The 20,938-nt window shown below is 39.9% G+C and overlaps 3 protein-coding genes and 1 long non-coding RNA gene across 5 annotated transcripts in view; 2 read left to right on the forward strand and 2 right to left on the reverse strand.

The window, feature by feature from the left end:
* The window catches only part of LOC111265301 (uncharacterized), a 2,770-nt gene extending 512 nt beyond the window's left edge, over positions 1-2,258 (forward strand). Inside the window, exons 2-4 of the long non-coding RNA XR_002683366.2 lie at positions 697-827; positions 1,173-1,211; positions 1,648-2,258. This is a non-coding gene — a long non-coding RNA (uncharacterized LOC111265301). The remainder of the gene's footprint in view (positions 1-696; positions 828-1,172; positions 1,212-1,647) is intronic.
* LOC111265292 (cytochrome P450 302a1, mitochondrial) overlaps positions 1-3,187 on the reverse strand; it is an 8,560-nt gene extending 5,373 nt beyond the window's left edge. The window contains exons 1-3 of one of the 2 annotated variants that reach the window (XM_086970433.1): positions 2,604-3,187; positions 1,548-1,687; positions 313-495 (exon numbers count right to left, since the gene is read on the reverse strand). In XM_086970433.1, the coding sequence (XP_086826559.1) occupies positions 313-495; positions 1,548-1,602 (238 nt within the window). In that variant the 5' untranslated portion in view covers positions 1,603-1,687; positions 2,604-3,187. Of the gene's footprint in view, positions 1-312; positions 496-1,547; positions 1,699-2,603 lie in introns of those variants that run through there. The other variant, XM_022841842.2, reaches the window with a different exon arrangement.
* A 2,852-nt stretch (positions 3,188-6,039) lies between these two features.
* On the reverse strand, positions 6,040-15,807 carry Ipo9 (Importin 9). Its single transcript, XM_022841834.2, has 14 exons — positions 15,321-15,807; positions 14,517-14,707; positions 14,190-14,349; positions 12,459-12,604; positions 12,017-12,326; positions 11,620-11,756; positions 10,950-11,063; positions 10,240-10,446; positions 9,845-9,972; positions 9,490-9,718; positions 9,119-9,364; positions 8,145-8,826; positions 7,821-7,996; positions 6,040-7,612 (listed from the first exon to the last, which is right to left on the reverse strand). The coding sequence occupies exons 1-14, from the start codon at positions 15,451-15,453 to the stop codon at positions 7,373-7,375; spliced, it is 3,099 nt and encodes a 1,032-aa protein (XP_022697569.1). The 5' UTR covers positions 15,454-15,807; the 3' UTR covers positions 6,040-7,372.
* Positions 15,808-16,520: 713 nt separating this feature from the next.
* On the forward strand, positions 16,521-20,834 carry LOC111265285 (dolichyl-diphosphooligosaccharide--protein glycosyltransferase subunit 1). The gene is made up of 4 exons (XM_022841833.2): positions 16,521-16,946; positions 17,157-17,209; positions 18,700-19,265; positions 19,398-20,834. The coding sequence occupies exons 1-4, from the start codon at positions 16,677-16,679 to the stop codon at positions 20,336-20,338; spliced, it is 1,830 nt and encodes a 609-aa protein (XP_022697568.1). The 5' UTR covers positions 16,521-16,676; the 3' UTR covers positions 20,339-20,834.
* The last annotated feature ends 104 nt before the right edge of the window (positions 20,835-20,938 follow it).

Consider the following 20,938-nt stretch of genomic DNA (forward strand, 5'->3'; position numbering starts at 1 on the left):
AAAAGCATAAGATTTGGTTTATTACCGTGACAATACGTGCCTCCATATAGCTGCAGGCTATAAATGTACCTCTGATAAAAAAAAGATGTCTGTGAGTAAGTCTTCGTTATGGAATGCTTGAGAGAGCAATTTATCATTGTATATTATGGCATTATCCTTGACTAGAGAGGTTTTATAAAAGTGCGAACAGTAGTCAGTACCGTTGAAGCGATATTATCCGACCTGGCTGCTAAAGAAGCCTCGGTACGTCAAGTATTTTGGCTGGTGTGGACCAGTTTCAAGCGAAACCGACAAAATTGTTGAAAAACTCACCGAATGGAGGAATATATCTCCAGATGTTTCCAATGATAGGAAGCGGTTTTGGACCGGGAATTTCCTCGAAAGGTTTGACACCTTTTTGATGCTTCGGACATTCTCCCGGATGGAGCGCATAATCAGTTGATCTAACACTTTTCGGCAGACCAGCTCCCAGATGAGATTCGGTGACTCCGAAGGCTACACACAGTGATAAGAGGATTTCGAATCATCCGCACAATATATAGGCAGTACTAAAAGTTATCAGTCAGTGCATTATATCTTCACGTATTGTAGAGAAATGCACCACGTTTATAACTCGTTAGATTCAATTTGACCATGTCTGTTTGAAATGGTTTTTATCAAAACTATCATACAAACGACCAATGTTCTGAACTTCAGATCTGTGTCCTGATCTCTTTGAAACTGAACACCTGTAACGAACACGCTACCAGAAGATTTCAACAGACCACCGTTGTGATGGTTCAACCTGGGCAAGGGTTGAGGCGCCAATTATCTACATATGTAGTTGTGTATGTATCGAATATGAAAATGCAGTGTTTCTACTTACGTTAAACTTTTTGAGTTGAGCGAGTCCTGCAAAAATTCTGTTCAGCAACAAAATTATAGCGCCATCGCCCGACTTCAATAGCTAGAATACGTGTATGAGTATATATTACCAAAAATAAAAGTCCGCTTGCGATTGATTTTCTAAATAATTAAGCAATGAGATGTCACTGAACCTGCTTTGATAAATTTGTTTATGGATAAATAAGAAGACTGCTGAGAAATGGATCCCAGTTGTCAGGCAAAAAAATTAACTTAATAATTCATAATTAAGAATACACTTCAGTGAAATATTGTGGTTTTTTTTCCAGTCGGCCGTACCACCACGAGGAACGAGAAAAGAAACATTTGTGAGAAATCGTTCATCGTTGCCCTTTTGTTATAAACAAACAGATTTACTTAAACATTAAACGGTTTTGCTGATTAAGTAGATTTTTCAATTTGTAGCCTTCCAAAACCTGAGATGGGACAAACACATTATAACTTCACCTGCTTCTAAATATTAGCAAAGAATGCTTCGAACTTCACATTAAATCGCTGCTAATTGCTTCAAACAGAGCTAGTGCTTTCTGTTAAACGCATTTCTGTCCAACAGACAGTTTGATTTAGCGATATATTCAGTACGTGCATTATGAACAATATCTAATAGAAATAAAACAACTGAATGACGTGTTTAAGCAACCTACACTTGGCACGAGCTTTCTCCAATAACGGTATCCTGGATATGGTAGGTTTCCTCATGGTTTTTAGCACGAGCTATTACTGGGGCGCTTTTATCATTCACAGGTGGTCACCGCCTCAGGCCGCCACTTCCATCTAGTTGCCTCTTGAAAGAAGGGTAAAGATAATGAAGAAGATGTACCTTTTTTACTTCTTTATAACAAACTCTTAAAGATCTATAACTCAAAGATCTGTTACTGCTTATATTTACAATCAGAGAGAACGATCCTCTCTCAACGATTATGGCAGGGCTACAGCAGCAGTATCAGCAGCCACTGTTGAAATCTAAGGAGCAACTCGCGCATGCTTAGTTTCACGGAAGTGCGTGCAAAGTAATCTACTTTCGAGTTTCTACAATAGACATTGGAGACACACAAATAAACTTTACATTGAACCTAATAGTAAGATTTAACAACATCAAACTTTTAGTCCCTGTGCATAGAGAAACGCAGGAACATAGTACGACTGCCTGCCAGATCAGCATCTGTTTCGTTTGTACGAAACGAAACGACCTCGACATCGTACGGACCATAGCGCCAATATCGATGAGGTCGAGTCGCGTCATGAAAAAATCACATCATGAAAACGGTTGCGAGTTTACTTATAGGTGAACTCTGTTGTGATGATTGAATATACAAAACTCAGTGGGAAGCAATAAATGTATGCGAAAACTCTAACCAGCAGATGTTTCTTCAATGCTTGAATTGCGTAAGCAGTAATAATAGATTTTAACACCTAGATGTGATTGTGGTTTAGATTGTTCACACAAACTCCCGTTAGCGCTTCTATATTGGAGTGGCACGATTATGTGCACCTGGAGTTTCGAGCATAACGCAGTTGAATTCAATATAATATAACAAACTGCGAAACTGCCATTTTTAATAGCACGAAGTGTCCTATACGACAAATGTCTACGGGAAATGACAACGTGCCAGTCGACTTCAATCTTTTATGCATCTATAATTCAGTTAGTCCCAGCTGTTCAACTGTACAAAACAGCTCCTCGTCACTAGCAAACTTACCTTTGTAGAGGAAGAAACACTACAGGCCTTTCTGTACTGCGATATCTCGTCAACTGCACCAGCGAAAACCAGCAGCAATCAGACGTAGGAGAAAGGGGCTTTTAAAATAATTTCATGCGCCGATTATTATTATTATTATCTCGTTAGGACTGACGCGTCTATACCGGTTAGTAGCGAGACAGCGCTCCACGTCAAGAGGCAATCTTTCTCTACTCGTTCTTTTGCATTCCTTCGGGTTCTTTCTATGATGACTACCTCAGCAACGGACGAAACTGGCAGCAGAAACCCATAGGCGACAGAAAAAGGGCACAGAAGTTTCTTTCTGCTGTTCGTCACGAAGACGAAGATGAGACAGAGAGGCAAATCGACGACTGCGGAGAAAGAAATCGCTCTTGGCTTTTGTGGCCGGGCAGATACAGTACTTCAGTGGGGGGTGGGGCCTGAGAAAGGAGGTTATGGAATGGCACCGAAACCTTGAAGCCGTTTCTATATAAAATCCTCTTCAACCCTTCGCTCAACGTAGTAGCAGACTCTTCCGCACCGTCATCTCAGAACTTGCATTCGTTGAATGGAGCTGAATGGGAAATCTAGAACAAACTCGCTAATAACCTGGCGACAGGCAATCGCAAGCTTAGAGAACGCTCGTGTGGCAATAGCTGTGTGTATCGCACCGATTCGCGTCCAGCAGATGGTGTGTGTATTACACATGTACAATACAACACAGAGTATTACTATACAGCTTGCAAGATCAATGAACAGGAGAGTGAAAGTCCGATAGAGAAACGGCCCTATCAAGAAGGGAATGTTTGAGAAGCTTCAAAACTCAAGGCCACATTCTTGTTGTATTCGTAAGACGAAGAGAAACCACCTGGCGCATTTGAAATGAATTAGTACAGAATAGAACTCCGGTTTCGTCTTTGTGCCTTCAAAAAAACGAATTGATAAATGGGAACAGACATGCTCTAAATACAGGCCATTGTCGTAACCGTTGTTTTTCTGCAATAACTGCTTTGCAGAAGTTTATTTGATGTAAATGCGTATTTGGCCACTAATTTCTTCATTAGTTTATGCAAATACCAAATGTCGCCTAAGGGGCAGCGTCGTCCAGGTGACTAATATGCATCTATTTTAGTCCGTCGCTATAGGACTTAAACTAACGATATTACTGGCATGGTGTTCAAAGTACAGAGTTAGCAGTAATTATTAATGATCAGAGGAACGTAACAAGTTAAAATAACAAACGTATTAAGGTTAATTGTTTTTGCTTATTAGTGCGCCGTTCTTGTAGGTTATAAGTATTCTTCCCGAAGTAAGCCGAGCAAGACCCTTCTGAGTATGTCAGTTCTTGATTACATAATTAAAACAAGTGATTTCTGGCACCTACGTCCGTACAATAGCTGATAGTGCTGAATATAAAAAACTTCTATAATTCTAAATGCACGAAAGTTCGTACAAATTATTGAAGACTAATAAAAACTTCGAGAGTTTATAGTCCTTTTTTTGTTTATTTATCCTTTTTTTCTGCAATATTAATTATTTTTCCCCGAAATAACAGCATATATATGAAAAAAGAACACATAGAAGTTTAGCTCTATGGGTCCCAACTTCTCGTTAAAATCTTGAGGAACTGACTTTAAGAAAGGTTAGACAGTATATAAACATTGTGTGACCGTTTCTCCTTTAACTTTGCTTGAAGTTCACGGTATTATCTGAATACCTCTTTGCAATAAAAAAAAAACGTACATTACAGAAAAAATAAATACTATCATAGTCAAAAATTTCCTTGCTTTCCTTTTCGTAGAGCCGAAATATCTTCGCGCTGGTCTTAAACTTTCCGACCAGCGTTTACTGAGTATTTAATCGAGCACTTTGTTTAATATTCAATATGAATTATACATTTAATTGAATGCATTAAATTACCTGATTGTTTACTTCAATTAAATCTCTTCCATTTAGTCCACTTTTGAGTTCAGTAGTCTCCTGGCCGAGACTTCATAACTCAGTGTATCTCCTACTTCCTCTAACACTGTCCTTGTAGAGAGTAACGTGTTTGCCTGTTAGCCTTATAAGCACGTAGTAGTCTAGGTTTGAATTTAGGCGTACACACGTTCCGTTTAGCGCTGGAGGTCATCGCCTAACAGCTGTCATAGGTACGTAAAACACATTTTCTACCAAAATAACTCGAAGTGTCTTGACGCAGATAAGCTGCTGTTCCTTTATATGTGTTCTTTCACACATAAAAATCCTTTTATTTCTTAAGCAGTTTCCACTTCGTTTTTATGTCTTTCTGATAAATATTGAACGCGAACGTAAGGATGACGTAAATCCGTCTAGAATTCTGACTATTCAATGCTCGCTTGGCCATCACAGCACGTCGGGTGCATGGTCCAATATAGCATTATTTTTACAATGCGAATTTAGAATTTACCGATCGCTAAAACTCACCATGTTCTGTATCACTATGTGAGAAACCCTGCCATGTACATCCTGCAGATAGGTACATTCTTATTCTTAGAACTGCGCAAGCATGTCACCCTAGTAAATTTTTGTACACAGGTTTATGCAAAGGGTGTCTACCCAGTCGCCTTCCTCCGATTGTAGATTTGTTGTGGCAGTTCTCATTAGCAGATGTATTCGGATCGTCATACCAAAATATGCCCATTGTTGCCGATGATGCAATATCCCTACATAAACTTATTCTAAATTCAATCAGCTACACTCGACAAAAGTCTGGATCAGTTAGCGAGTCAGTCGAAAGCAGGATGCTGATTTGCCCGTTATCGCAATTAGTAGCGACCGTGTATTAACGACGCGGCTCGACGTCGAAGTAATTTGAAGCTCAATACCTACAGTCATGGTTAGCTTTTTTTGTTTTGTAAATTATGCTGCTTCAGTAGGATACATGTTCCTTAAGTTCTGCCTCGAAAAACAATTAAGGTCCAATATTTTATTTTTTTCTTACATTTGTCTTAGGTTTCTCACTCTCGATTGATCACTCACTACACTGTAATATCTATGATCGATATGAACAGGAAACTAATGAGTTAGTTATAACTTGTACACACCCCTAACTCCAAAATGATGAATCCGTTATTTGAAGCATTATTTTCTCTGATTATTTTTTCTAAATAAGATACCATATGTAACTACAGCTCAGATTTAGTTCACATACTTTCAAATTGCATGCTTTTTATTAAAGTCTGAATTTTATGCACATTTAATAATAAACATTCAAGAAATATTGACTTTAATCAAATAGCAAATAAGCTCATGTAATAGAGCCTAAATTTAAAATCATATTTCCTTTTTGATGAGACACGTAAGTAGTAATTATTGCAATTACTGCGAAAGCAAAAATCAATGAGAATCCTTCCATTCCCCTTTATCAGTTTCATTTCACATGCATAATAGCATGACATAAGTAAGAACACGTGCATTAAAAAAACATAGAAAAATGTCACTGCTTTATTGTTATTTGCTTATCGTATATTTGGCTGTTGACGTTCGTAACTATATTCATTGTATTATCCATTTTTGCTATTACTCCCAGTCACCGACGAAACCTGCGCATGTATTTCGATATGCTCACAGTAATTATAACAATGCCCAACAATGCAGCGCGCTGGACACGCTCAGCAGCATTTATGAGTCCTTTAACCAGTCCCCGTACGTTTGACAGCTTTGTTGTTGCTAATACTCAGTCGTATGCGCGTTGCCCGCTAACGTGAGCCGTAAAGGGTTACGGTTACATCATTTGCCCCATCTCAGAGCTACAGCTGGGTTCTAAATGGGGGGTGTATATCTGTTTTTGCTAAAGGTACCCTTTGGCAGCAAAAACTTGTACCTTGCACGGTCAGTCCATATCAAATAGAGTTATGCAAGTTAGCTTCTGCGGTGCCAGATTCATTACGCATTGAGTTGTTTTTAGTTTTGGAAAATTCACGCATCATTTGCGCTGAATTGTATTGGCGTATCGTTTCAGCGTTCAGATAACCGTATAGGCTTTTTTAAGCTTCTGCTACTGTAGAATATAACACTTTTCCATAAGGCGCTAGCTTAATGATCGACGTACTCCTATTCAAAAGAATACATCTATTTTGGAAGTCTACGGTTTGCTGCGGGACGCACTGTAATGCCCAACTTATGGAGCGTAGCTAAGTATAACGAAGGTCTGTTATTATACTGTGCTATTCATGATTATACATGCGGTAATCTTGTAAACACTGCTCTAATAGTTCACATTAGTTAGTAGCAAAGGAACACTTTTGCTCCTTATCTTGTCCGCAATCTAACATACATGTATATTATTAACTAATTATAGCACTGCTTATAATATGATAACAAGCCACGTCCGCGCGTCAAGCTTTCGCTTTTAGGTGAACGGGGATGCAATATGGGACAAAACGTTTTCTCCAAAACAAACTCACCTTTCTTTTTTGCATCTCTTCGCTTAGTTCAGCATTCTAGCCCTAGTTGGCCACACTGACAACCATCATTATATTACTATTATTACTATTGTTTTTATCACTCTATTCAATGGAATCGTTTGTTTTATCCATTGCACTTTTGTTTCACACCGTTAACTGCTTGTCTATAGCCTAGTAGTTTTTGGGTTCAACATACAATAAAAATTATATATATAACACTTTTGCAACACCTTGCATGAATCTAAAAATACGCTATGCAATGAAGTCTTGTAGTGCGCCATAATAACCTGTATTAACGATTACGGAGAGCGTAGATCAGCGAATCCTAACGTTCTAGTAAATCTACACAGTAAATCCCAGTAGAGCGAGCGCCGTTTTGTCTGCTTGTGTGTGATGTTGGCTAAACCTGGAATAATATGGAAACTGTATAATGTTTGAGATAAACGTTTTAAGGCATTTCTTCAAGTCGATCTGGCGGAGAGGATCGCTCAACATTTCAGGATCATCATCTTCGGCGTCATCCAAGTCGCTTGGATCCACCGTCCGCATGACATCAACAATATATTCCAAATTATCACCAGCCTACAAAATCGAGCATAAACGTTTTAACATGACAATCTACTAGAAGTGATTGTAAACAGAAATGGAGGCACAATGACACTGCTCCGAGTGCATGACGAGTAGAAAAGTTTCACAAACGTATCATTTCCTGCACAAAATATCCCAAATTTTAATTTCTCTAACTCGTGTATTATTCGGATGTGTAATTGAAGTGAGAGTTGATCTTTACCTCGCATCGATCCTGCCCGATATCCTCGTTTTCCGAATCTGTGTCGGAATCGTCTTCCCAATTCTCTTCGGACTGCTGGATCAGGTCGCGTAAGATGAGTTTGTACATTTTCACTACAACCGGGATCTCTGTCCACTGAGTTGGCTTTTTCGCTCGCTGTGAGCGTGTTTTTGGGCCTGTGTTAGTAAACGAATGAAAAACTGACTGAGAAACTAATCTGCCAAGGCGTGTTCTCTCTGTGTGGATGTACTTTGATGAAGTGTATTTTTATCACTAGAGTTGTTCAATTTTATAACTCATTGCTCCTCAAGCTCATCAACTTACCCATCTCATTCAGGTCGACAATTTCATCACCTTTCACGGTAATGTTTAGTACTCGTTCATCGTTTTTGTTAAGGGCGTGTTCGACCAACTTTGTCAAAGCAAGCAGCGTGACCTTCGTATCGTGTGACCCGTAGAAAAGTTGTTGCTTATTGCACCACTCGGCAAGTACAAAAGCCAGGGCAGACTCGCCACTTGGGCCAGGGACTGAAGACAGAAAATCAAGAAGCGCCCCCAGATCAGTGTGCACCAGACGAGCAAATACTAATATGAGGTTCTGTGTGACTGAACACGTTTCCGTATGTAGTAGTTTGCTAAGTACAGCCCGTAAAAGTCGTTCGATGCCTTCCTGACCAAGGTCTGCCATGCCACGGGCGACCAGTGTGCAAACAAGGCGGCCCACGAATGCCGCCGCACTTTCGGGGGTCTTGGGGTCTAAGAGGTGCTCACACGCCTGCAAAACGAGGTGGAGTCCGGTCTGTCCCTGGTCATTTCGCCACTGCACCAGCTGAGGATATGCAGCGAACACATAGGCGCGTAAACATTCGCCCCCGTTCTGCATACAAGTTATGTCGTCGGTGGACAGCACGCACGCGATACATGCCGGAAAAGCCTGCGTGATCACAGGGTCTGGCAACGGGGCAGGTGAATGACGAACGAGGGTGGCGAGAATATCCAGCGCGACCTAAAACATATAAGGCGTTCTACAAGTCAGTAAAATCTCATCAAAGAAAATATTAGTTTGCAATAACTTGCAGTTTATGTTGATTGTCATTAAAACTTATATCGTCCTTCTTTATGTTTTCATTAACTTGAATATTATCTGTGAGTGACTTAATTCTTATAATAAATGTCTCACTTGTTGGAACGTTATTCTAGTTTTTCCAATGCAATTTATATAAATGGACAAATGGCATCAGACAATTAGTTCTATTCACTGTCAAAGCTGCCAAAGTATGCTACGTATCTCTACATACCCCCGGCATAGAGCTGGGCATTGTGGCTTGTTGTTGGGCATGGTCATTGGGTATTGTAAGAATCTGGATAAGCGTGGGTAGTAACGTTCCGTGTAGTGTACTGCTACACGCTGGAACCTTTGATAGTTCTTTAAAGATATCCTGTGCTAGAGAAACCAGTACAGTATCGTTTGAATGCTTCAAAAATACACCAATTGTTAGCGGGGTGATTTTTGGCTCGAGCACAGCCGTAAATTCTGGATCCATCTGTAATAAATAAAACCGACCGTGTTATAGGTTTAGGATTACAAATTTAGCCCAATTACGAAATAACAAATAGGTTGGTCCTGTCAAACAACTTTGTTTGACACTAATTTAACATACACGCTTACCGAAACGAGAAGTGTAAGAGCTTCCAGTACAGTCGACAGAGCTGCCGGTGTAGCCTCTCCAGCCATTCTTTCCAAAGCCTCGACAGCTGGTCCCAAATATGGCTGGATCAACGTTTTTCCCCCATTCACTTTCAAGTAATCACAGAAACTGTGCAAGGCTTTCGCTGCTGCAATTCGTAACACAGCTGGCTGGGAGGGCTGAAGTGCAGTCACTGTACTGCCAATAAAGCTATAAATGATAGAAAATAGGTATTGCAGAATGTATATCATTAATGTTTCATGTCTTTATTATATATAAACTAAATTATTTTCAGACCATTTAGAACAGCATATAATTACCGTCAATTAAACACACCTTTGAAGAACGGGATGTTGCATACACGACGCATATTTAGACGCGAAACAGAGACAACGCCCCTGGAGAAATGGGTTGGCACCAGGCATATTGATGTCCTCAACGATGAGCGTTTCTAGCATACGAGTCTGGAATTCGAATGACGTCAAGTTTTTTGCCCGAGTATACGTAATTATCTATTGATGACAACATCATTTGTACAAAATGTCTACGAGTTTTTTCTTAGTCGAGTCGAGAAGTTCTTTATAGGTAAGTGACATACGAGGTACCTAGCCTGCCATACAAACTTTCTAGCAAAAAAAATACAAACATATGAACTAGTGTCCTGAATGAACGTTGTTAATAGCAAATGATAATCGTAGAGACAATAATGGATGTATTAGCGGAAGACATACCAGGTTGAAATCTGGAGGCATCTGATTTTGCTTGAATTTCTCTGTCAGTAGCTCAGACATCGCTTGCAATGCAAACATCGATGCCTCATGCAGTTTCCACCAGTTGGGATCTCCTGCTGTCATGGCAACTTGTGACTCCCGCAGATGACGGCTCACGGCACTGCACGCTGGCAGTACGCACTCGTCGTAGAAATCCGCTTTCAGTGTCTACATGGCCATACGGCCAGGAAAAGCAACAATGTATATACGAAATTGTAATAGATAAACCGAATGCCCATCTCTATATGCACACCTAAAATGACCCAAATGGTGGTATTACACTCCTGTATCCATTTCCTTAGTAAAACTAGAATTCAATACCATAAACCATTGTTTTACTACAAAAAGTGCGCTCCTATTCTGGCCTTCTTTTGAATATAACTACATGTCTGCGAAGTTCACCTAAGTACGACCACTTAGAGTTATGACAAAACAATGCATAGGAATCCATTGCATAACATAATAGGAACTATTCTTGCGACAAGCCATATTCGAACGTCTCTCAAAAATTTAAAGGAACAATCTTGGCTGTTTATTTCTTAAGCACGTAGCGTGTATTATATGAATCTTTTCCTCAGTCTCTAACGCGTTTTAGAGGCGATTCGCTTACGAAGACTGAGAAATGAATGCTATTAAATCCGAACAGCATTTAAATAAAAGATACTATCAACCTGCAAAACATCAAGCGCTGATATCCGGACACCGAAGGCGAAGGTGTCTTCATCCTCTTCCTCTGCATATTTATCGGCGTCAGATGACCAATTCTGTATTTGCTCGCCGGTTATCTATGGGGTACCAAGAAAAAAATATCGTATTGAGGAAGTGTCAGCAACGACCTCTTTGAATTAGTCAATTGCTTTTATTAAACACGAATCGAACGGTTAAAACGGAACTGCATGTTTATTTGCGCGTCTTAAGCAAGCTCTCAAGCAGCGCGTTATTATCAATAGCACATGATATTTCGAATATTCAAAACCCCAATTATATATGTGTATTTTCTAAATACCATATTAACAGTCGATGGAGGTGGATGATAAATTTTGAAAAGAGCTACGTTAAATATAGTACAAATATTATGTTAATATGTTATAAAGTTATGATATTATGTTTACATTTATATGTTTATAAAGCATAGATTCAACGCTGCAAGTTTTCATCATAAATTCTAGGACTTAGCTTCAGAGGAAAATGTAGCATGACGTTAAAGCAAGTACATATACAGATATTCCGTGGGGTAAATTGTATGAAATAGAAATTGTTGCTCATCGTTCACGATGATTCTATCGAATATCGATGAGTCGCTATCGAAAATTGATAAGTTTTATCTTAGAATATACTCACTTGCATGTAAGCTATTAGATAATAGAGAAGATCTTCCATAGCCGTGCTGACAGGCTTTTGAAGCTTTGGACTTTCAATCAGTGCCTGCACAAACTCGAAGATTGTTTGAACTAAACTATGGATACCGTAGACTTCACCTGTAAATACAAAGCTGACTTGTTACAACAGATTTTTTGTTTATTCAGCTGCTCAGAACGATGTGATTGCATTGTCATACGACCTCTGCAAAAGCATATTAAGTATAGCGTTAGAATATGTATGGATTTCGTTTTGTTCAGGAAGCACCCCCAAAACTTACAGCCATGAACTAGTCATAGCCAAATCCATTAGAATATATGTATATAATAGTATATATACCCGTCATGTGTCTAGGTTAGCACTTTTCAGAATGTTTTACCATCCGAATCGACCTCGTCCTCGTTATCCACTGTGTTGTTGACTCGCTCCTTCACGTAAACCTCCGCCGTCCCAGTTAGCGTTGACCATACGGGGCCAAGTATCTCAGGAAGGAATGGCAACAGGACTTTGTCGCGAACCCTCACCAGTTCTTTGAGTGTACTTAGTACCTCTGTTTTGAGAGCTGGATTGAATTGTTGCGTATGTGGTACATTGAGGATGTCGACAAAAGCTCTTATAAAGCCCGGTAGAAAAGGATTGAGCTGCATTTTAACGACGTTTTTTTCAAAAGAGCTCATGGACAGTAGAATCTGTTAAGAGAAGCAATCGAACAGGAGAACAATTTCACACGTTGAGGCTATATCGTGCGCGCATTAAGTAATGATTCCATTAAAGATTCTCTAGATAGAAACAACATGTCTTCATATAAACATATTCAGTACCTGGGCACAGGTGGAGAAGACCTGTACGGCACGTAGCTTAATCTTCTCAGATGAGGTCGCAGAAATTAGAAGAGTATGCATCTCGGGAAGAACGACGGGGACCATGTGAACCATTTGATCGTCCGTCACCTGACACTGGGTAAACTCTGTATGCACGCAGTTATTCAAATCAGGTTTAAGAATATGTCAGTAGTCCATCTGCACGAGCATACCCTGTTCTTTTCTATACCACAAACACATTCGGCGTACTGCAAAAAGCCATGTCAACTTACGTATATATAATGAAACAGAATCTCGAAATCATGCAAAACCACAATAATTGTACAAGCTTGGATTCGGTCAAGCCGGTTTTAGCAAAAACGCACATTGTTACTACTCCTTTTCGTATCTCGAATAAAATGCAAATCGTCGGTGTGCCATTATCTGAGTCATTCAAAAGCTGGCCTTAACATGCAGTAGGACTTCATGTGTGCCTATGGTTGACAAATCATAATTTTTGGCCTGCCGAACTTGGCAATAAACGATTGCGAATAAACAACTTTTACTAGCCATAATCATAGTCTTTTCTAGGAAGGCAAGCGTTTTAACGTTAGCTTTGTTGCGCGACTAATTTCTTGACACGATATTGTTAGTGGCCCATATATTTCCACATTTGCTTCAGATAACTCTACCTTGCAGAGTTATACGGACCCACGACACAGATGTCTTGAATCGATAATTTCTCAAAGATGAATGAATTCTAGTGAGCTCATAGTAAAAAAGACTAATGTATTGATATTTTTTAATTTTCGATAGCACCAGTTACCTTGATAATAAACAAACTCTAACTACTGTGTATATACCATATATATATATATGGTACGACACTTAAATTGGGACTTTTTCTGACATTGTCTCTAAATAAGCGAAATTATTCTAACAAAAAGATTTGCTTTTACTCGAAGTGTTATTTCTGGCGGTTCATTTTTAATGAATATAACCACCATTCTCCGCTTCTTAGCTTCAATTTAAGACCTAAACAATTCCCTAGTAATTTTTTAAATATTCCTTCTTTCATCCGTAATGCACTTTTGCTCGCCGCGCACCAAGCGATATGGATAAATTTAAACTCCTTAATGTTGCCAAAATACGCTGCATGGTAAAATTTTTAGCGGAGCTCGATCTTAATGTAATAGCAAGCTAAAGTCCTGAAAATTCCACATAGGCCTTAAATTTCGGGCAAACCCACAATTTTCAGTTGAGTGCTTAAAATGTAAATAATAACTGACATTTACTCAATTTTCAAAAACGACGCACTCTTGTCCATCATGGCGAGTTTCTCGTAAAGAACTCGACTTTTTTTTTATCTATTACTAGAAAAAAAAGCGACGATGTCCATGACGACTAACACCCCCCATAGTTTGTGTAATAAATTTAGGCAACATACCTTATATGATAAAATGGAATGTGCAATACGATCTTAATTCAAATCGAGCGTCGGATTATAAAATTTTACTACTATGAGGAAGCGAAGCCTTTTGCTTACAGCCCAAACAAACATTTCTCTTATTCCCGAGTATTCCAGTGACGGTAGATGCTCTAAAACGCTTCAAATGATATCTAAATTATCAAAGAAGAATAATTCTACGACTTTCACAAGCGCTGAGTACGTTTATACTTTTAAAAGGCAGCGTCCTATATGTATTCTAGTTTCAGCGAACGCATAACTACTCATCCAACTAGATTACTTACCAACAAGCACCTTCATAGTACCGTCGACGACATGAACATCATTTGACTTGAGTGCTTGCATGAGTATACGAAATAACTGCTCCCATTGTTCCGGCCAGTCAAAGTAAGCGATTTTTGAAATAGCGTACGCTATTGAGCCTCGAAGCTTTTTTTGCGCCTCCTAAATCGTCCGAAAAAGTCATGTCAAGTCGTCCCAAAAAACCATATTAGTTCTCCGATCAAAGGTTTTATCTGAGTGCGCTTACTTACAAGCAAAGAAAGGTGTGTTCGTTAGGGCACATTCAAATCTATAGTGCATAGTGCGTGAACATGTTTAAATATATGCACCTTGAGTCCAAGGGGCAACATCTGTCGAACTCTTTCCTTGGTTTCCGATGGGCATTCCGGAGGGGTGAACTTGTCAGACTCCTTCGACCAATGAAATTCGACATATTGCTTTAGCAGAACTGAGCCCAATTGTCGAGATGCGAAGTCGTGTGAGGGATCTAGGATAATCTCACACAGGTGTACCGCAAATGCTGAAAATCCATAGCATATATTAAAGCAGTCGGGCCACAACAGCATAAACATGATTTACGAACAACAGTCATCAGCGCGTGGATTGTGTTTTAAATAGATTGAAAGGCACTTGATATTATTGACACCTATCCACCTTTTATACGTGTTGAGACAGTCACTGATACATTCTTGGATAAGCAAGCAAAAAAATCTATGCACGTGATATCTGTGACGATTCCCATATTTATGTTTCATTAATAAGTTCCCTTTCTGCGATATTTCGCGCAGTCATTTCGGGCAAATTTTAGCCTCTCTACCGCAATATTGGATGCACGACTTCAACTTTTGATACGATTTGACCTTTGTATTTTTATTATAAGCCAAGAATAGTTATATGTTTCGAGTATTATCACCTTCTTTTCTTTCATAAAAAGCTTTTTGACTTATACCAAGCATTTGTATATACACGGGTTGTGTTAACACATAAACATATATGATATGCTTCAATATGAGCTGCATATAAATAGGCCCTATATAACTTGGTTGTACTGCGCTTTTCGTTATCTGCTGATTTTCCTTTTTTTTTGCGGCTTTTAGTTGACTTGATGACTTTAATGTTCATAAGCTGCTTACCTTCGGTAACTTCGAGTGCCTTGGCTCTATTCTCGGCCTGGTTACGAATGTTGGAATCGGCACTTTGCAGCTGGCTGAGAACCTCGACAAGGGCCTGACGCAACCCTGTTTCCACGGTCGTTCCACCAACCATGTTTTATAGTAGCCTTCGTTTCTCCAGACTGCGATGCTAGTGGCCCTCTGTGGCAGCCGGCTTTCGAAATTCGTGCCTAGACGGACCTGGTTGGTACTTGAGTCTTGTTGGGAAACTGTACCCAATTTGTGGTTAAGTCACCAAGAGACTTATCATGTAATGATGCCACTTGTTTTTGACACTTAGGAAACTGATTGCGGACAGTCCCGTTTTCACTGACGTAAGACAAGAACTTACAACTTACGCGATCATGCCGGAATAGCAACAACGCACAGAGCGGAGTTATCCGCGTAAACCGGAGGACCCGGTAGTAGCGATACTAAGTGAATATACAAACACGGACAGAACGACCAAGAGAAATTGTGCCCGTCACCCCCCTCCGTCTCGATAAAGCAGCCGATTGGCGCCAAAATGCGGTTTCCGCGCTCAAGTCGGATTACCATGCAACTGCGCCGTGTGACCCACCGCTTACTGCAGCAATTTTTACACCCTGTAATCACGTGCGTACATATTAAATATAACAAATAACAGATCGGAAAGCTAGAGGAGCATCGACACGACCATAGTAAAAGCTTTATGGTAGACTTCATTATGCCGTTGTCTTATTCCAAGTAATACCCATAAGTTGTAAAGAAATATATACGGATTTAGTAGCTGTTTCATATATTATACTACTGCCGTGATTGGCAGTACCACTGTTTTTGTTGCTGTCATCTTTTTTTTTTTTATTATTATCTGGATAATAGCAATGACTAAATCGATAATCTCCTAATCATAAAAATAGCGCATATCTAACTGTGTCTCTTTCTTGTATACAGTGCTAGCACACGAGTTTAGTAACAATGGAAATTTGTTTTCCCGGAAATTTCATCTTCTCACAATGATTTACGTTCAAGCATAGCATTATAGTAATTTATTATAACATCCTTTTTAAATTTCAATATGGATCTCTACAAATGATTTCATTCTTTCACTCTTGTTTTCTCTCTTTCCCAGCTAGCAGACATAATATATTCTTTTTATCTAAACCTCACACACGCCCGAATTTTACACTGTATCTTGCAGAGTGCCGGCGTTGGCGAAATCTGGTGCCGACAGCCTATTGCTGATGTGTCGTTAAGTGTCGTGCTTTGTTTGGAGCAGGCTGCTAGGCAGCGGGTGCTTTTGTGTGAGCTGCAAATAGTGCATAGCTCACCGGACCGGCTTGAAGCGTCCGGCAAAGAATGATCCTCGCAAATCTGTGTGAATTTGGCAAAAATATGCTTATATCGACATGGCTAATTGTCCTACTAGCTTTGACTGGGGGTGTTTTAACACAAGACGTAGGTTCCTTGGAGAATACCAACATTGAGAGGACCATAGATATAGCCTCTCAGCTGGTTCGTACGACAGTGAAGATATCAGTAGAAAACAAAGGATCCACCCCCGTTTCGAATTATTATTTCGCCCTCCACCCAACAGAAGTGAAACACCTCAGCTTTATTTCGGCCACAGTGAGTTCAATTCATGAGTTCACATGATTGATTTTGCTTGGAAAACTTAAACAATGTCTAATATTAGATGCTTGAATTCTAGAAGCGTGTAGAAGCTCTGTTATATTATGGGAATTTTATACGTAGAAGGATGTTAGTATACAGAAACTTGTATTAAATAAACATGATACTAACTCAATAACTTGCTTGTCGAAACATCGCTATTTACAGAGTGAGGCCATCCCATTAACAGTCGTCGTGGATAAGGCTGCTTCGCCCGACAAGTACGTATCTACTGAAAAAGAAATCGTGTAGTGTAGATATTGACAGACATATTAGTTAATGTCGTTGGTCATATTGCCGAAAGCTTTTACCAGCTTGTGAGCTTTTTCGATATGTCTGGCAAGGTCTGCAGCTTTCAGTGGAATAAAGCGAGTCCTAGCTAATAGGGTAGAATATTATCTGTGCCTTCGTCTTGAATAGAGTGTGGTTTCTATAAACTAAGTAGACTTCGCATGTGGAACGTAGCTAATTTGCCCATTTGGAATGTTAACGCTGTGCTCGCCTAAGTACTGAAGTCTGGGTGGTTGCCTCCTTTCGATAACATAACATGCGCCTGCTAAACAAAAAGCTGTGAAAGGTTCATCGTATCGATGGATTGGTGTGAAAACTTTTTTTCATTTTTTCTGCAACGATATAGAAATTCATTATATGCAGTTAAAGACTGTGAGTAACTTTGCCATCATATCTAGGGCATATAGTTAGGTTACTATTAAGCGTACTCACACTGTGTAGATACTAAAAATATTTCTATATTCTCGTACAGGTGGGGAAAACCTGAAAGGAAAATGAATAGGGTATAGAATAAATTGTCCTGTCTAAATTAATCTGATAACAGAAATGATTGTGGATAGAGAGAATGGTATAGCTGAGTGAACTTGTAATTTCATATTAACCTATGACAAGCTTCCGGCGAGTGCCGCGCGTCATTAAATTGTTTTTTTACGTTCATTGTTCATGTTTAATTATTAGTTGATTTCGAAGGAGAGCCAATGGTTACATGTGTGTATAGACAATATCACGATAAAGGCGTTCTAAAGAAAACCTGCGCTCAGTTTTATTAGAGCCATTACAGCAATCATTATTGTTTTTAGTTATCATAATATGAGGAGAACACACGAGTCGGCGTGAAGTTTTCTTAACTACCTTTCCTCAAAAAGCAATTCCGGGTGTTTCTGTGCAGAGATCAAGCTGAATTCTGTACTTTTGCTGCCCGATAACAGCTAACTTAACCTATTATGCTATTGAAAAGTATTCACATGTTGTATTTACAATGAGCATATAATATTGATAAAATTATTCTGAGGATAACACACGGGCTAGCTTGCTGTTACAAGTTTGCTCGACTAAAATTCCTCGGAGAGAAACATGTCAGACATTTCTGTACTAAAGCGTCTAAATCGCTTCTGTGCTTTTGCTCTCTGACAACATTGAGGCTTCAAGCATTGCTGAAATTAGCCAATCATTAATTATGAAGCCGCCGTAAAAATTTGATTTCTTTGAGAGATATATGGTAAACAGCAGTTGATCGACTCTACAGTTGCTTTTGGCTTATTTAAGGGTAGTTACATTTCTAGTTATAATAAAAACCAAATATTATTCCATCACAAATATATCCATTCAAAACACATGCATATGTACTTTATTTAAAAAATGCTTTTTCCCTTTTTATGTTGCTCTATCTAACGTTGTAAAATATTTTCTCCCATTTCAGTGCAGTGCTATATAAAATTTCACTGCCAACTCCTCTATCTCCGGGAAAAAGTATCAAATTGGATGTGATGACCGTCCTCACCCATCAGCTTCAGCCATTCCCAGCCCAGGTGCAACAGGGCGACAAGCAACTGGTGATTTACAGAGGCAGTCACCATCAGCTCTCGCCGTATTTTACGACCCGGCAAACAACAAAAATCCGGTTGGCGTCAAACCGTGTTGAAAGCTACACGAACACCGAGAAGCCAAACGCTCAGTCTGAGTCGTCGGTTACCTATGGGCAATACACAAATGTGGCGCCCTATACGAGGGTGCCGTTCAAGGTCCATTATGAGAATCATAAGTCGTTCCTTGTGGTCAAAAACTTGAAGAGATGGATTGAGGTGTCACACTGGGGCACAATTCAGGTGGAAGAAACTTTGGATGTGAAGCACGAGGGCGCAGAACTGAAGGGTAGTTTCAGCCGCTACGATTTCCAGCGAGAGATAGGTTCCTCACCGGCTGTCAAATCGTTCAAGACCTTCCTTCCCCTTGGGGCAAGGGATGTCTATTACCGCGATGAGATTGGTATGTTATCATATGATTTCTTAACTAACATTTCGTTGCCCTATGCTCAGTTGAGTAGACTAGCTTTCCTCAATTTATCTACTTTTATATATAATAGTCTAAATGCAACTTGTCTATGTTGCTGAACCTCAGGCAATATCTCAACATCGCGAATGCGTGTCCGATTCGACTCGGTAGAAGTGGAACTACGGCCACGTTTCCCGCTATTCGGCGGCTGGAAGACCCACTACGTTCTAGGATATTCTATTCCCACAACAGATTTCCTTCTTCATGATGGTTCTGATGGATTTGTTCTTAAGATAAATTTCATTGATCATATTTTTGACGATGCGGTCATAGACAGCGCTGTCGTTAAGATTGTGCTCCCTGAAGGATCGAAAGACATCCGCCTAAAGTTGCCCTTCATGACTAAGAGACATGCTGACGAACGCCACTACACCTATTTAGATACCACGGGTCGGCCTGTTGTCGTCTTAAGCAAGGAAAACCTCGTTGAAGATCACATCCAGCAACTGGAAGTTCACTACCGCTTCAATAAGATGCTAATGTTTCAGGAGCCTCTGTTAGTAGCTGTAGCACTGTTACTTCTCTTCCTGACCGTCATTGTCTATGTTCGACTCGATTTCTCGATCCGGAGTGATCCCGGTCAAGAACTTAAATGGAAACTTGACTCTTTACTAGAACGTGCAAGCCGCGTGCAAGATAAACGAGATGCCCTTTACAACGGCATGGATCAAGCCCTCGCGAAATATAAGCTATCGAGGGACCAAGCAGGGTTCGAAGCACTGATGAAGAGACACACCGTAGGCCATCGGACGGCGTGCGAAGAGATGGCCGTCCTTGAGGAGGAGGCCAAGAATGGGAAGCTCCCTATCAGTGCCCAAGAGACTATACAAGAGCTCAACCGACAGGATAAAGCACTCCGAGAGCACATGACTGCTCAGGTAGCTATTCTTGAGAAGTTCATCCTGGGGAAGCTAAACAAGCAACAGTACACCGATCAGGAGATGGCTCTTACAAAAAAGAAGCAAGAAGTTTATGAGAAAATTAAGGACATCGCCAGCAAACTGTAGACGATCACGAACGAGTATCTAGTCTGGAAGATCGCAGTAGACTAATCCGCCGGAGGCGGCAGGTGAGCGGTTGAGTGCGAGAACAGGTCAAGCAAAACAATGAAGGGAAGTCAGCGAATGTGAACTATAGTGAACTGAGAGGATGAACAAATGTGCTTTGACGATGTGAGAAAAACTAGCGGCTATGAATAATATCTTCACTCTAGAGAGAAGTCAATGGGTGCTTTATCAAAAGCAGTACCATTGGTGAAGTTTAATAGTATATATATATGAGAGTCGAGTCTTACTCCCTCAATATTGTTCTGCTCTGTATATCTCTCTTCTCAACAACTATAGCAATGCAGATAATAGATAAGTAAATAGGTGGCCTAAAAGTATGCGCATACTTATAACATTTCCACTTAAGCTATTTGGCCGGTGCGCGTCCTCCACCCTAAATATATTATTATACAATGTATGGAAGGTTTTTAAGAATAAAAATATATATACGAATAAAGACGGTCTGCTAAATTGTGATAGATTTGTGCGATGTTTGACCTGTTCGTCAAGTCGATACAAGCGAACTAAACCAATAGGCTCTTTTTGACTATGTGATGGCGA

Source organism: Varroa jacobsoni, unplaced genomic scaffold, assembly GCF_002532875.2.
Source record: "Varroa jacobsoni isolate VJ856 unplaced genomic scaffold, vjacob_1.0 scaffold_952, whole genome shotgun sequence".
In the NCBI taxonomy this organism is placed as follows: Eukaryota; Metazoa; Arthropoda; class Arachnida; order Mesostigmata; family Varroidae; genus Varroa; species Varroa jacobsoni.

Excerpts from the sequence above, each read along its gene's own strand:
- LOC111265285 (XM_022841833.2), top strand. The coding sequence starts at position 16,677 with ATGATCCTCGCAAATCTGTGTGAATTTGGCAAAAATATGCTTATATCG. Across the intron at positions 17,210-18,699 it reads AAGGCTGCTTCGCCCGACAA|TGCAGTGCTATATAAAATTT; the intron begins GTACGTATCTAC and ends CTCCCATTTCAG. Across the intron at positions 19,266-19,397 it reads CTATTACCGCGATGAGATTG|GCAATATCTCAACATCGCGA; the intron begins GTATGTTATCAT and ends GCTGAACCTCAG.
- Ipo9 (XM_022841834.2), bottom strand. The coding sequence starts at position 15,453 with ATGGTTGGTGGAACGACCGTGGAAACAGGGTTGCGTCAGGCCCTTGTC. Across the intron at positions 14,350-14,516 it reads TGTTGCCCCTTGGACTCAAG|GAGGCGCAAAAAAAGCTTCG; the intron begins GTGCATATATTT and ends CGGACGATTTAG. Across the intron at positions 12,327-12,458 it reads TCTTCTCCACCTGTGCCCAG|ATTCTACTGTCCATGAGCTC; the intron begins GTACTGAATATG and ends TTCTCTTAACAG.